A 13,293-nucleotide genomic window follows, 5' to 3' on the forward strand; every position below is an offset into this window, starting at 1 on the left:
GTGGCTTCTAAACTGGTGGTTCCCAGCTACTGGTTGCCAATTCACAAAAACGTTTCCAGGAATAGGAGAAACAGCTTCACTCAGTGGACACAAAGTGTCCTTGACACACTGGAGAATCTACCTCTCAGTTTATCCACCATAAGCATTGCATTAAAGCAGGGGTCCCCAAACTTTTTTAACAGGGGGCCAGTTCACGGTCCCTCAGACCATTGGAGGGCCAAATTATAGTTTTTTTAAAAACTATGAACAAATTCCTATGCACACTGCACATATCTTATTTTGAAGTAAAAAACAAAACAAAAAGGGAACAAATACAGCCTCAATGTTAATCATCATCATCATCATAAAAATAATAGAGGGTTGGAAGAGACCCCTTGGGATATCTACTCCAACCCCCTTCTGCTTTTGTGCACCACACCATAATCAAAGCACCGCTGACAGATAGCCACCCAATGACAACAACAACAACAACAACAACACCACCACCATAATAAACATGGTTGGAAGAGACCCCTTGGGCCATATAGTCCAACCCCTTTCTCCCTTTGTGAACCAAAACATAAAGCACCCCTGACCAACAATGGCAATAATAATAATAATAATAATAATAATAATAATAATAATAATAATAATACTGTAATGTTCGGGGTTGGAAGAGTGCTAGCCTTCAAGAAAAATGAATCCATGACAGGGTTGCAAAGGAGGGAGTCTACGTGGCAAGATAAAACGGGAGGTCTCTACCTTTTGCCACAGGCATGCCTCCATTGTTGTTTTGACTCCTCCATCCCAGGTGGGGGAGGAGGCGGAAAAGGAGCATGCAAGGCGAGCAAGGAGGCAGGAAAAGCGTGCACCTTTCCCTCCTCCCTCGCCCCGTGCAGGCCTTCGTCAGAGGCGGCGGCGGGAAAGATGCCTGCAGGGCGAGGGAGGAAAGGCGCATGCCTTTTTCTCGCCCCGTGCATCCCTTCCTCGGCGGCAGCGGGAAAGGTGTGTGTGGGACGAGGAAAAGGCATGAGCCTTTCTCTCTTCTCTCACCCCACGCGCACCTTTCACGCTGCTTTCCTCGGCGGCGGCAGCGGGAAAGCTGCCCGCGAGGTGAGAGAGGAAAGGCACATGCCTTTCCCTCGCCCAGTGCGGCTCTTTCTCAGTGGAGGCAGCGGGAAAGGTGCATGCAGGGCGAAGAAAAGGCGTGCACCTTTCTTTCCTCCCTCACCCCGCGCGCACCTTTCCCGTTGCCTCCCTCGGCGGCAGCAGCAGGAAAGCTGCCCGCGGGGCGAGGGCTGAAAGGTGCATGCTTTTTCCTCGCCCCGTGCGGCCCTTCCTTAGTGGTGGCAGCAGGAAAGCTGCCCATGGTGTGAGGGAGGAAAGCCGCACACCTTTTCCTCGCCTCATGAGGCCCTTCCTCAGCGGCAGCGGCCGGAAAAGTGCCCATGAGGAGAGGTTGACAAGAAACTTCTCCTCCTTCTCCACACCACACTTTCTTGGCAGAGGAGGGAGCCACCACCCCGGGGGCCGGATAAATGGCTCCGATGGGCCGCATGTGGCCCGCGGGCCTTAGTTTGGGGACCCCTGTATTAAAGGATATGGCAGAAAGAAACTATTTCAAATCACTGGAGTAGTAACATAAACCTATGGGCAGCCTTCAGATTTAAGTCACATCTGAGTTATATCTCCCACATTTCAGCAGTTACAAACTTCACACTCTTAAGGTCTTTCACGTCTGTTTAAGATTAATGCAGCTCACACAGGAAAGGTTCAAGAATTTAAAGGAAAGATGCACTGTAAAAACACATTTCCCCTGCTCTCCTTCATTTGGGACATTCAGAATCCATCCTTAAGACTTATGCTACCTCCACATCCTGAACCTGTTGTGTATTTTTCCCCTTCTGCTATTGATTAGTATTTGTTTTTAAAAGTCAAAACCTAGTTTTAAAAATTCTTCCCTAAGAGGGAGGAGGAGCTCTATTGATGTGGATTTCAATAGAGGCTGGTGGTGGGGAAGTGTTTTCAACATTTAACTACATTTTGTTTCCTCAGCAATACTACAAGACATGCTTGCCAAAGTACACCACGGAGCAGTAAAAGACTATGATCACGAATTTGAATTTTTCTCATTATTTTCTTTAAACAAAGACAACAAAGGAAAAGATCAAATATATTTAAATGCTTTCGTTTTCTTCAACCAGAACACAATTTATTTCAATGGCCATTTACCATGCAAGCTTCCATTAACGCTGTGTGCATCTCATCTGTTTTGTGCTCTTGATCAGCTCCAGCTTCAAGCAGGAAACGAACCATATCTAAGTGACCTAAAAAACACACAAAAATATTTCAAGTTCTAATAATGATACAACATCAAAACAGCTGAATAATTTTTCTACAATTATGGGTCTGGGTTTAAAACACCTGAAAAAACAAAACATCTATACAATTTTCACATCATAAAATACATTAGCAAAGTATTAAAAATCAGTTTCTAAGCAATTTCACTTGAACTTCAGCTAGTTAAGATATCTGCTTCATATAATGTTATCTTTTATTCTAACAGTTACAGCTGCCTAATGATTTGAAATATACAGCTGAAAAGCTTTATCCCCCAAAAAGTGGTATTTCATGAATGGAAAAATGTTTCTGCTTGATACAAAGCTGGGATCCGCATTTTTGATCCCTCCTACTCCTTAAGTGTCTTTTATTACCCATACAATATTTCCAGAGCAAGTCCAAACCTATTAAAGCAAATGCTGGAAAGGGTGCAGGATCAACTGGGAGAAATAAGAGGCAGGAAAGCACTGCTCTGTTTATAGACGTTAGAATCATTGTTAGTGAATGCCATTCAAACTGTTTCTATCATGGGATTCAAAGATTACTTTCACTTAACTAGTATAAGGGAAGATATAAAATTCCCAACACGTTTGAAGCCTTTCCCAAGAAAAAAGGTCAACTTTTGACAAAAAATGAACTCTTTGTAATAGTCCCTGCCCCAAAAGCTTATGTATTTCTGACAAACAGCAACAAGTGAAAACATTTCTTTTTAATATGTTTTTTTGATCTGTTGCCAATGTATTCTTCCATTTTTATTCTGATGACTACTTTGACACTGTTGTACATTTAATTTAATAACTGGTTAATTTTACCACAATTGATCAATGTACTGGTGTGTTTTATATTTTGGAAGTTCCTCAAAGGATAGATTGCTCACTTGCAACTATAGTTCTCTGAACAATTATATGTGACTCAAATATATATGTTGCTTTGTACTTGTAGAAAGCCTATCAGAAACTGCTACAACTAATCTGTGTGTTTTTCTGTAAGTCAAATAATGGAGTTTCATCCCTTCCATAAAAAGACATATGAAGATGGAACAGCCTTTGAGATGAAATTTTCCTTTAAAAAACCTTGTAACAGTCAAACAAATGAGAAGTACATCTAAATATAAAACACTGGTGCCTAATAAACATACAGTGAGTAGAATGTTGTATTTTCTGATGTAATGGGGGTTTACAAAACAACAAAATCCCAAAAACTGTCCCGGGGGAGATGGAAATACGCAACATCCTGTAGGAGGAACGATATATCTATTTGCACCCTTCTTAACTATGAGTCATTTGTACATTGGATGTTTGTAACTTGGTGACTGACTGTAATTATCTTCTCTGAGACCACAGGATTCATGAAGATTTTGTATGCTGCAAGCTCCGACTCAGCACAAATATAGTCTGAGTGCCCTTTCCAATGACAGGAATGGCCTTTTCTTGATTGATTCAAGTAGGTTCCTATGAAATTACTGTGGTATTCACATTCATTAAAGGTTTGATTTCTTTGCTGTTACTTTGAGGATTACACCTGAGATCATGTGAGAGTGCAATGAAGATCGGTATAAAGCTTGTTGTCTAGACAAGGATAGATTTCTATGCTATACATTTTGAAAATATATGTACTTTGGACAGTAGACAAGCCAAAAGGACTGCTAATAGGAGCTGTTCTACTGCAAAATAGCTGAACCTTTACTATATTAGTCTGATGATAATATGGAAATACAAACTCAACACATCTGTTGTAGTAAATTTACCACTATGATTTAGCACAGAAAGAACTGTATTTATGGTCATCATTCTGAACCTTTTTAAAGTAATTAATTTGTTTGCTGTCTTCAAATCCAGAATGGGACACAATGCTGTACTGACATGAAGAAATACTGGAAATATCACAGTCACCCTTTAGGTCATATTTTGGGACAACCTAAATTGCTCCTTCTTCCAGAATGACATGGATCTCTTCTAACAGCAACATGAATGATAGGATCAAACAGATTCCACCTTTTGGTGGTTGACCTGACAAATTCTACTGTATATCATTTTGGGAATGTTACAAGGATCGAGAAATATGTAGTTATGGGAGTTCATATCTAGAAAAAGGGAATAGTGTTTGTCTCTAAAGATAGGGGTGAAATATATTGTTTATTTGTTATATATATCTTGCCTTTCTCCCAACTAATGTAGCTGGCTGGCATAGTCAAGGGTGTCATTTAAAAGACTGATTGTTTTTTCTGAAAGAAACTTGAGCATCCTCTATTGCATTGGTTCTCAAACTTTTTCAGCTGTGGAGTCCTTTTTGAAGCCAAAGTTTATTGTGGAGACCCAAGAAATGTTTCTATATTATGCTATACTATATGCATATAATATAACGTTTAGACCAACATAAACTTAACAGTATTTCTGTGAAGTACCCCAGGGACCATGCAGTCCAACCCTCTTCTGTCATGCAAGAAAAACACAATCAAAGCACCCCCAACAGATGGCACCTAGCCTTTGTAATAACAATAGCAGAAACCCCAGGGGCCATCCAGTTCAACTCCCTTCTGCCATGCCGGAATAGCACAATCAAAGCATGCTCTGAGCAGTGGGAGAGAAACAGGGTATTGGAAGCAAGGTAGGTGAAGGGGAAATAATCTGGGTGGCAAGGAAGGTGAGGAAAAAAGGCTTTTGGAGTGAGGGAGCCGAGAAAAAAGGCTTTGGGGTGAGGGAAGCGAGGAAAAGGGGCTTTTGATGGCAAAGGAGGGGTGAAAAGATTTTTGGTGTTGAGGGAAGCGGGGGGGGGGGGGCGAAGCAGGAAGGGGGAGGAAAAGCTTGGAAGGAAGGAGGGGGAGGAAATCACAGAGCCCCTCAGTATACTCCACAGAGCACCAAGGGCTCCCCAGAGCACACTTCGAGAACCACTGCTCTATTGTAAAGGCTATTTTGAGATGATGACAATTAGGCTTCCTATCGGCTTTCTGAAGCTGTTGGAAGAAGGGAAACTATGTAAATAATCTCAACCACTGTTTTCATCTTGTGAAAATATAAGTGCTCATCCAAAATAATCCTCTATCATCAAATGACAGGCTTTTCACTGCCACTGTGGTCTCTGATCAGTCCCAAAATTGGCACTACACGTGCTTTCACAGGGCATTAGGTCCACTATAGCCTGAAGTTCACAATCTGCATGCTGTCTCTCTACAGCTATTTATTAGGCAACTAATCTGTGAGCATCCTCCTGAAAGATCTGATTTCCCCATATTATATGTTGGTATGCCATCATATAGGCTTCACTGTTCACAACATTAAGGATAACATGTTGGTGAAATAAGCCACTCTTCCATTCTTCAAAAGAGGCATAACAATTTGGCCGAAATGGTGACATCACATCACATAACTTCAGGCATAATGAAATGTGCTGCAAAGTCCTGCTTACTGCAAGAAGAAAAAACTGTGTTTGCCGTTGCCCGTATCATCATAGACTGGTGAACCTGGAGAAATACGCAATCTCAGTGAACATTTGTAATAAAGAATGTGACTGGCATCTTCATGATCTACATCTTGAGTGGGAATATATATAGTGAGACTATCTGCTTTCAACAGACTAATATCGAATTTGGGAAGTTTCTTAGAGTGAATAGATTAACTGTAGTGAAACTAAGGAGTCCTGAAAATGCCGTCAGTGTGGCCAAAATTCCAATACCACCCCTTCCAAAAAGATCATTGCAAACACTTTCATATGAAGACAACACAGAAAACTGATGGTCATTCTCAATAATTGGTCCCACTATGATTAAGTGAGAGTAACCTTCAGAGAAATGGCCATATAAGGTCAAACCAGGAAGAGAGGTAGGCCTAATGTTTTGGATTAGCTACTGTGTGGGTAACTCCCAAGTACTTTGTGTGATAAGGTTTTAGCACAAATCCTAGAATTTATCCCAAGATGCAAAAAAAAGAAAGAAAGAAAAAGAAAAAAGAAAGAGGACTCCCAATTATGTGCATTTTTAGAAACAATGCTTTTTAAAGTGGGAGTAGAGCCTAGTGTGATAAAACTCTAAGTAGTAGTTATACACATTAAAATACAAGGCCTTTAGAGTAACAACTGAAAACCAAACCATGAAGCAATGTTGTGACTGACAGTTATTAGATCCTATCCTATCTGATTTTTCATTGATCCACTCCTTTGGGCTTCACACAAATCCACCATTTGCCAAAATTTGGGCAAATGCTTCGGCTGCTCGAGAGAGCTCAAGAGAAGAGGGGGGGAGCTTTTATCTCCCATGGCAGGAAGGGAGCTCAAGAGAAGAGCTTTTCTCTCCCTCGGCAGGGAGTTTGAGAGAAGAGGGCGAGGGAGGAGAGCTTTTATTTCCCTCTTCCTCCGGCTGCCCCAGGAAGATGCGAAGGAGGAGGAGGAGGCGGTGGAGGGGGAGACAGATACCACATCAGAGGCAGCCATGCGCATGGCAGCTCCGAGCCCTTTTCCACATGGAGCCCGCCTTGCCGCCCACCGCCCAGGAACAGCTGGTGGGAGCCTTCGAGCTCCTCAAAGGTAAACAAGGAAGGCGTTGGGGGGGGGGGGGGGGAGAGAGAAATTTTCCATTAAAGCTTCCTTCTGAACCTGCCTCCCTCCAGGCACCTTCCTGCGGCCTCAGTTTCAAAGTTTCTCAAATGGCGCCTCTCAAGTTTGGCCTTCCCCTCTCCACCTTCCTCCATGCATGGGGTGCAAAAGTCCCTTCCCTCCTTGCCACGCCCCCTCCGGAGTGCGTCGGATAATACGGTGTGTCGGATAAACGGAAGTCGGATAACCGGAACTCTACTGTATCTATTTTTATTTTTGAAATTTACCAGTAGCTGCTGCATTTCCCACCTCTTCTTATACTCAAATCAATTAGTTTCCCCAGTTTTTTGTGGTAATATTAGGTGCCTCGGGTCGGCTTATACTCGAGCCTATACAATACAGTTTCATGCTTTATCAAGTTCTTGGATTTTTAAAGTTTTTAAAATATTATTTTACCTGAATCTGAAATAATTGCCACTTTCCTTGAACCTGCTTTTGATTCAACAACACTAGATTCATGAGGAATAGCCAGAATTGCAACCTTTGTGTTCCTAAGTTGTATGGCCTTTAATCATCAGGGTCAGTACTAAAGGCCCGGAATTGTGGCTATCTCCACTGGTTTTGGTTCTAAAAACAAGGCTGAGGTCACAACTAATGTTAAAGTCAGATCTAGTTAAAAGCAAATACCAAACATAGAGGACTTCTGAATATTAACAGTGGTTGTGCAACAGTTGAATGGCATGTTTCTAGAATGGGGGCTTCAATCATGAAAGAGTGATTTCTTCTAGCCTGCTTTATATGTCTTGCGAAAACTGGAACAAGATATCCAAATGTCCTTCCACAAGGAAAAGAGACTAAGTGTGAACAATGGAAGGTAGTACTTTGATGAATTCTGTCTACAGAATTTCAGTCATAACATAAATTAAAAGGATTTGCATGCACTTACATCCAATCAACTCTATAAAGCCAACATCATTCAAGACAGTGCATGGTACCAACAGCTCATAAAAACAAACCGAGCAAAATACATCACCAATCTCAACATCAAGAACCAATTTTCTCCCTTCTCTAGTCAAAGAAGGATGGTTTGCTTACCTATAACCACAGTTCTTCGAGTAGTCATTGGTGAACTCACACAAATGAAACAGGAAACACTGCCACAGAAGCCCTTCCCTTGGTACGCTCTGGAGCAGTATGTATGTTTTGGGCTGAGAAGAAGAGATCCACTTTTGGAGCACTCCATCTTTCAAAGAGCTTCCGAAACATGCCTGGATGCAACTTCCACTTGTGACAAGAGATTGTTATCTGGCTGAGAGCATCTGCAAAGACAATCTCTTTCTCCAGAAGATTTACCAGTCCCATAGATGGAGATTGAGATGAAGAAGTATGTTCAGGTTTGTTCTGCCCTGTTTGAACAACCTTGCCACACAGAATAAGTTTGAAGGCCTGAAAAGGTTTTTCCCATAGCCAGCAACTCAAGAGCATTGATGTGGGGAGCACTCTTTTTGGGCATCTGACACTTCCTCATAGAGAAGTCTTCTAGATGGGCTTCCCATCCTTCTATAGAATCCTTCTATAGAAGAGTCAGTGGTGACTGCTGTTATGAGATGCAGAGGAAGAAACAGCATACCGGCCTACACATTCCTGAGTTTGATCCACTATGCCAATGGTTGATGGACACATATCGGGATAGTAACACATTGACAAGAGGTCAATGAGAGGGTGAAGCAAGACAGGAACCAAGCCTGCCAAGGTGACACCCTGAGCCTTACATACTATTTCACTGATGTCACTAAAGCCAGGAATCTGAGGAGCACTTGAATAGCCTTTGCACATACCCCTTTGCATCCACATCTCAGATTGGCTCTTAGAAGGACATGGTAGCTGCTAATGGACAGGAAGACTGCAAGAAAGTAAGAGTCCAGGGCCCTAATAAACCCACTTGCAGAAATGTTCCAAATTACACTTCTTGAGACTGAAAATGAATACCAATAATTCCAGATGTTGTTGAGAAGGCAGGTCCAATAGTGATAAAAAAGTAGTTCTTGATGCATAGGGAACATAATGATCTCTTGCTGCCTGAGCCATGCCGACACCACTGACTTGAGGAGCAATGCAAAGTCTGAATGGAAGGACGTGAAAGTGATAGGACCATTTTCTCACAGCAAAGGAAACACCTGTGCAATGTTAATATCGTGATATAAAAGTACAGATTCTTCAAAGCAGCGACACAAACCAATCTAACTCCTGGGGATAGACTGGATCTTAAATGTCTGGGCTGTATGTAAAAGCTGACATCCTGAAAGTCCAAAATCAGGTAATGGTCTCAGTCTTTCTTGGACACAATGAAGTAATGGGAGAAAAGCCTCCACAAGGTTAATTATATAGGGATGAGACCTATGGGGACAGGTTGAGAGGGAGATTGTTGGCCTCCTCAATGAGTATTTGGGAAGAAGCAATGATGTGGATAACCACATGGGATGGCACTTCCAAAATTAACTTGCATATCTCTTCTGGATGATGTTGAGAACTGAAGACTTTGGTGTTATAGCAGCTCATAGCAGTAACTCTGAAGTCTTCCACTGAAGACCGGACTGAGTGTGAGAAGAGAGCTGACAGGAAAATCAAAGAGGGCTCCTGCCCTGTTCCTGAGGCCTTTTCCTATAGGATTACAGCAAGTATTTGACAAACAAGGCCCTCTTCCATTAAGTTCTTTTTTTAACCGAAGGTTTTAATTGCCCAACCATAACAAGATCACAACACCTGAGTATAGCTGAAGTCCAACTTGCCAACTGCAGCACGCATCTTGTGTTTGTCATCCACCTCTATGTTGAAAGTTTCTCTACCATCATTCTTGTTTGGTGGGACAACCCAGAAAATGCAAGTATGCATGCCTACGTAATGCAATGGCTCCCATCAACATTTTTCCCTTTGCAAACTGCCTTCTGTTAAGATGTGTGCCTCAGCCTGCAGTTCCTCAGCCAACCATCTGTCATCTTCCAAGAATTTAGCGAAAAAAATGTCATTTTTTCTGACAGAAATTGCAGATATGCCTCCTTACAGGCCTTGTAGTTAGCATTTCTAAAGTAGAGGGTGGCAGTTGTTCTTGTTGTCACATCTAACATTTTGCCTTCCCTTTCCGATAAAGCTGTATGTCTCTTCTGCGAGAATTCGGACTGGGCTGCCTCCACAAGGATCACACTGGGCTTAGAGTGGCACAAAAGCCAATCAGATCCTGTCACCAAAGCATGATACAGTACATCTTTTTTCTCAAAGATGGATTGCATCAAGGAAGGTAAGGCCCAGGACTTGCATACCACTTTCGAAAGGGAAGGAAGTTGAGGAAACAACATTGGCATTAGTACTTTTGCTTGAATTCATCTGTAAACTGACAGTTGAGTATCTGGTTGTTTGCCTTCCAAGTCTTAAATCATCACTGGTGAGGTAGACTCATGTTTCCCAAAGCTGTTGGAGGAGAGAGGAATGCAATGGTAGTAGGCCTGATGAAGGAGAAAGGAGTCTGATTCAAAATCAGTATCAGACTCCTCCAGAAACCACTCACCCACATGAAATCCTGGCACCAAACAACAGATCTGATAGTTAAACCTGAAGAGGCACCAGGAGAGGTGAACGGCCAACAAAAGTTTCAAAAGTGTTAAGCAGGAGGATCAATCTGTATCACCACTATTCTCAACTGAAGACTTTGGCCTGCTCATTACCAAGATGGACAATACCAAGGAAGGTTCCAACCTACAACACCAACTGTGGTGGAGGTAGGGGAGATATGATTTTCTGAGCAGTATCCTCAAAACCAAGCTCTGCAGATGGGGAGCATTGGTAGCCACAACAGGGAGAATGTCTTCAATAATCTCTGTACCGCTCAATCCCAAGGGCCATAGTGCCTAAAATCACACCCATAGTGATAACAATTGCATTATTGTATCAACGACATTGGGGCAATCCCAATGAGTTGCACTGACTCACCAAGAAGAGGGTCGATTGATAGCTCTGAAGCGTGAGATGATGAAGGTGAGGTCTGAGGTCGCTCAACAATGGCATCCTTCAGCCTCTTCTTATTATTATGGTACCTCTTTCCCAACTGGTGCTCCAGTACTGATGTGGAAGCCTCCCTATAGATGGATCTCTCCAGTGTAGAAGGAACTTGAGGTTGCGCCTCCAGATTTTGAGATGGACTGGATGTCAAAGACGCCCTGGATTGAGAGGTGGATTCTAAAATGGGATGACCAGAAATATCCTTAGCCTTCTCAGAATGGCTGGTAGACTCTTGGAGACCTTTCCACTGCTACCTGGACCGATAAACTGGAAGCAGCTAAAGTCGAGGAGGGCAAGACAACATTAACAAACTGCTTAATGTATCCAGCAAAAGTCGTATGTATGCTGCACTGGAGACTCCCAATGCTTCCTCCCACAGGAGAGCTTTGAGCATTGGAACAGCAGTTCCTGAGTGCCCGTTGGCTGAAAGCCTGACAAAAACAACAAAGCCCAACATTATGAACTTCACCCAGGCAAAGAAGATAGCACAAGTAACACGCTTTCTTGGGGATCTTGGCCCCACAACATGTACAATTTTAAAAAGAGGCTACACAGCTAACGGAACTGCCAAGGTCCATTAACAAAATCAAGAAGACCATTGTCAAGTCAAAAATCAGAGGCCAAAATCAAGCCAAAATCATAGTTCAAAAAGAAATCAGACAAATGAAGCCAAAATATCCAAAGTACAAATCAACAAGCTCACCAACTGTTCCTTCAATGCTGCTACTGTGGCAAACAAGAAGGATTTAGGGATTGAACGGGAAGGGCACTGGCCCCATGTACAAACACAGGAGAAGTTACTGACAAAACACTGCGATAACAGTTCTAGAAGGTTCTGCACAGGCTCAGATAAACCACTTGTTTGAGTCACCGAGACCCCAAGAAGAAACATTTTCAGTCTTTTTTGGCTCAAAACATTCATGGCATATTGACTGTCATGGACAACAGAACAGATTCTATGGAGTGGAAATGAGACTGTCATTTTTCTTAGTAATTCCTTAGCCCAAGGGTCTTATGAGCTTGAATCAATGGCGTTTACATCTAAGGTATTTTGGATGATGAAAGGTGTACATCACTGGCCAAGGAGACCCTATAATCTAATGGAAGTTTACCACTTTCCCTGTCAAGGTATAAGAAACCAACCACTCAATATCAGGTTTCTAATGGTTAGCATCTATAAAGGACTTGTATTAAGAACTTCACCATTGTGATAAAATCTCCTATACTTTTTTTCTTCTTGGCACTTATCCACAATGTACATTTTGAATAATGTGTAGGCGGCCTTCATAAAGGTCTTCATTTCAACAAAGGAGGCTTAATCGGACTTCACTTATGGTTATGTCATATGCCTTGGAAAAGTAGACACCATCTCTATCATCAGTACTATTTCTGTTCACAGCATGCCTCCCTTGTCATCTGTGCTTCACAGATTTATTTGTTTTGTACGCCTTTCTCCCAGAGACCCAAAGCAACTCCCAAAAAGAATCTTAATGAAGCTTCTCTTCAATCTCCCTGTGCTCTTTTAGAACTTCAACAATTGCCTCAACAGCCCATTTACCTGATACATTTCTCCATAGTTATTTGTTTATTTATTTATTTAGAACATTTCTATCCCGCCTTTTTCTACCCTGGAGAACTCAAGGTGGCTTTACATATAGGCAACTATCTGATGACTTTAAAACAATATAAAATTAAAATGAACATTTTAAATAGAATAATAAAATACAATTAAAACAATTAGAAACATTTAAAAACCATAGAATCGCAGTTAATCACATAATCCACAAGCATAATCCGGGCTGTTCCTTTAGTCATTACACAGGTTATTGCACAGGTTCTCCAAAGGATTGGTCACAAAGCCAAGTTTTTACTCTCTTACGGAAGATCAGGAGGGAGGAAGCTGATCAAATATCCCTGGGCTCCATAGCCGAGGGGCCACCATTGAGAAGGCCCTGTCTCTCATCCTCACCAATCGCACCTGCAAAGGAGGCCCTGTGATCCTTGGGGACCGAGAGCAAGGCCTCCCTAGATGATCTTAAACTCCGAGATGGTTCATTGAGGGAGATATGTTCGGACAGGTAAGCTGGGCCAGAACTGTTTAGGGCTTTATAGGCTAAAGTCAGCACTTTGAATTGTGCTCGGTAGCAGATTGGCAGCCACTGGAGCTGATGTAACAGGGGGGTTGTATGCTCCTGGTACGCCGCTCTGGTGAGCAAACTGGCTGCCAGCCATTGGCCCATTTGGAGGTTCTGAACAATCTTCAAAGGCAACCCCACACAGAGCGTGTTGCAGTCATCTATTCAGGATGTAACCAGAGTGTGGACTACCGTGACTAAGTCTGACTTCTCAAGATACGGGCGCAACTGGCGCACAAGTGTTAATTGTGTAAAT

General features: G+C 42.4%; 1 protein-coding gene across 16 annotated transcripts in view; it reads right to left on the bottom strand.

Annotated features, from left to right (window-relative positions):
- Positions 1-13,293, bottom strand: part of ankhd1 (ankyrin repeat and KH domain containing 1) — a 112,740-nt gene that overhangs the window by 61,329 nt on the left and 38,118 nt on the right. For 11 of the 16 annotated variants that reach the window (XM_062977876.1, XM_062977869.1, XM_062977873.1 and 8 more), the window contains exons 7-8: positions 10,834-11,079; positions 2,212-2,306 (exon numbers count right to left, since the gene is read on the bottom strand). In XM_062977876.1, the coding sequence (XP_062833946.1) occupies positions 2,212-2,306; positions 10,834-11,079 (341 nt within the window). The remainder of the gene's footprint in view (positions 1-2,211; positions 2,307-10,833; positions 11,080-13,293) is intronic. The other 5 variants (XM_062977875.1, XM_062977877.1, XM_062977880.1 and 2 more) reach the window with 1 other exon arrangement.

This window comes from Anolis carolinensis, chromosome 4 (assembly GCF_035594765.1).
Source record: "Anolis carolinensis isolate JA03-04 chromosome 4, rAnoCar3.1.pri, whole genome shotgun sequence".
NCBI classification, from domain to species: Eukaryota; Metazoa; Chordata; class Lepidosauria; order Squamata; family Dactyloidae; genus Anolis; species Anolis carolinensis.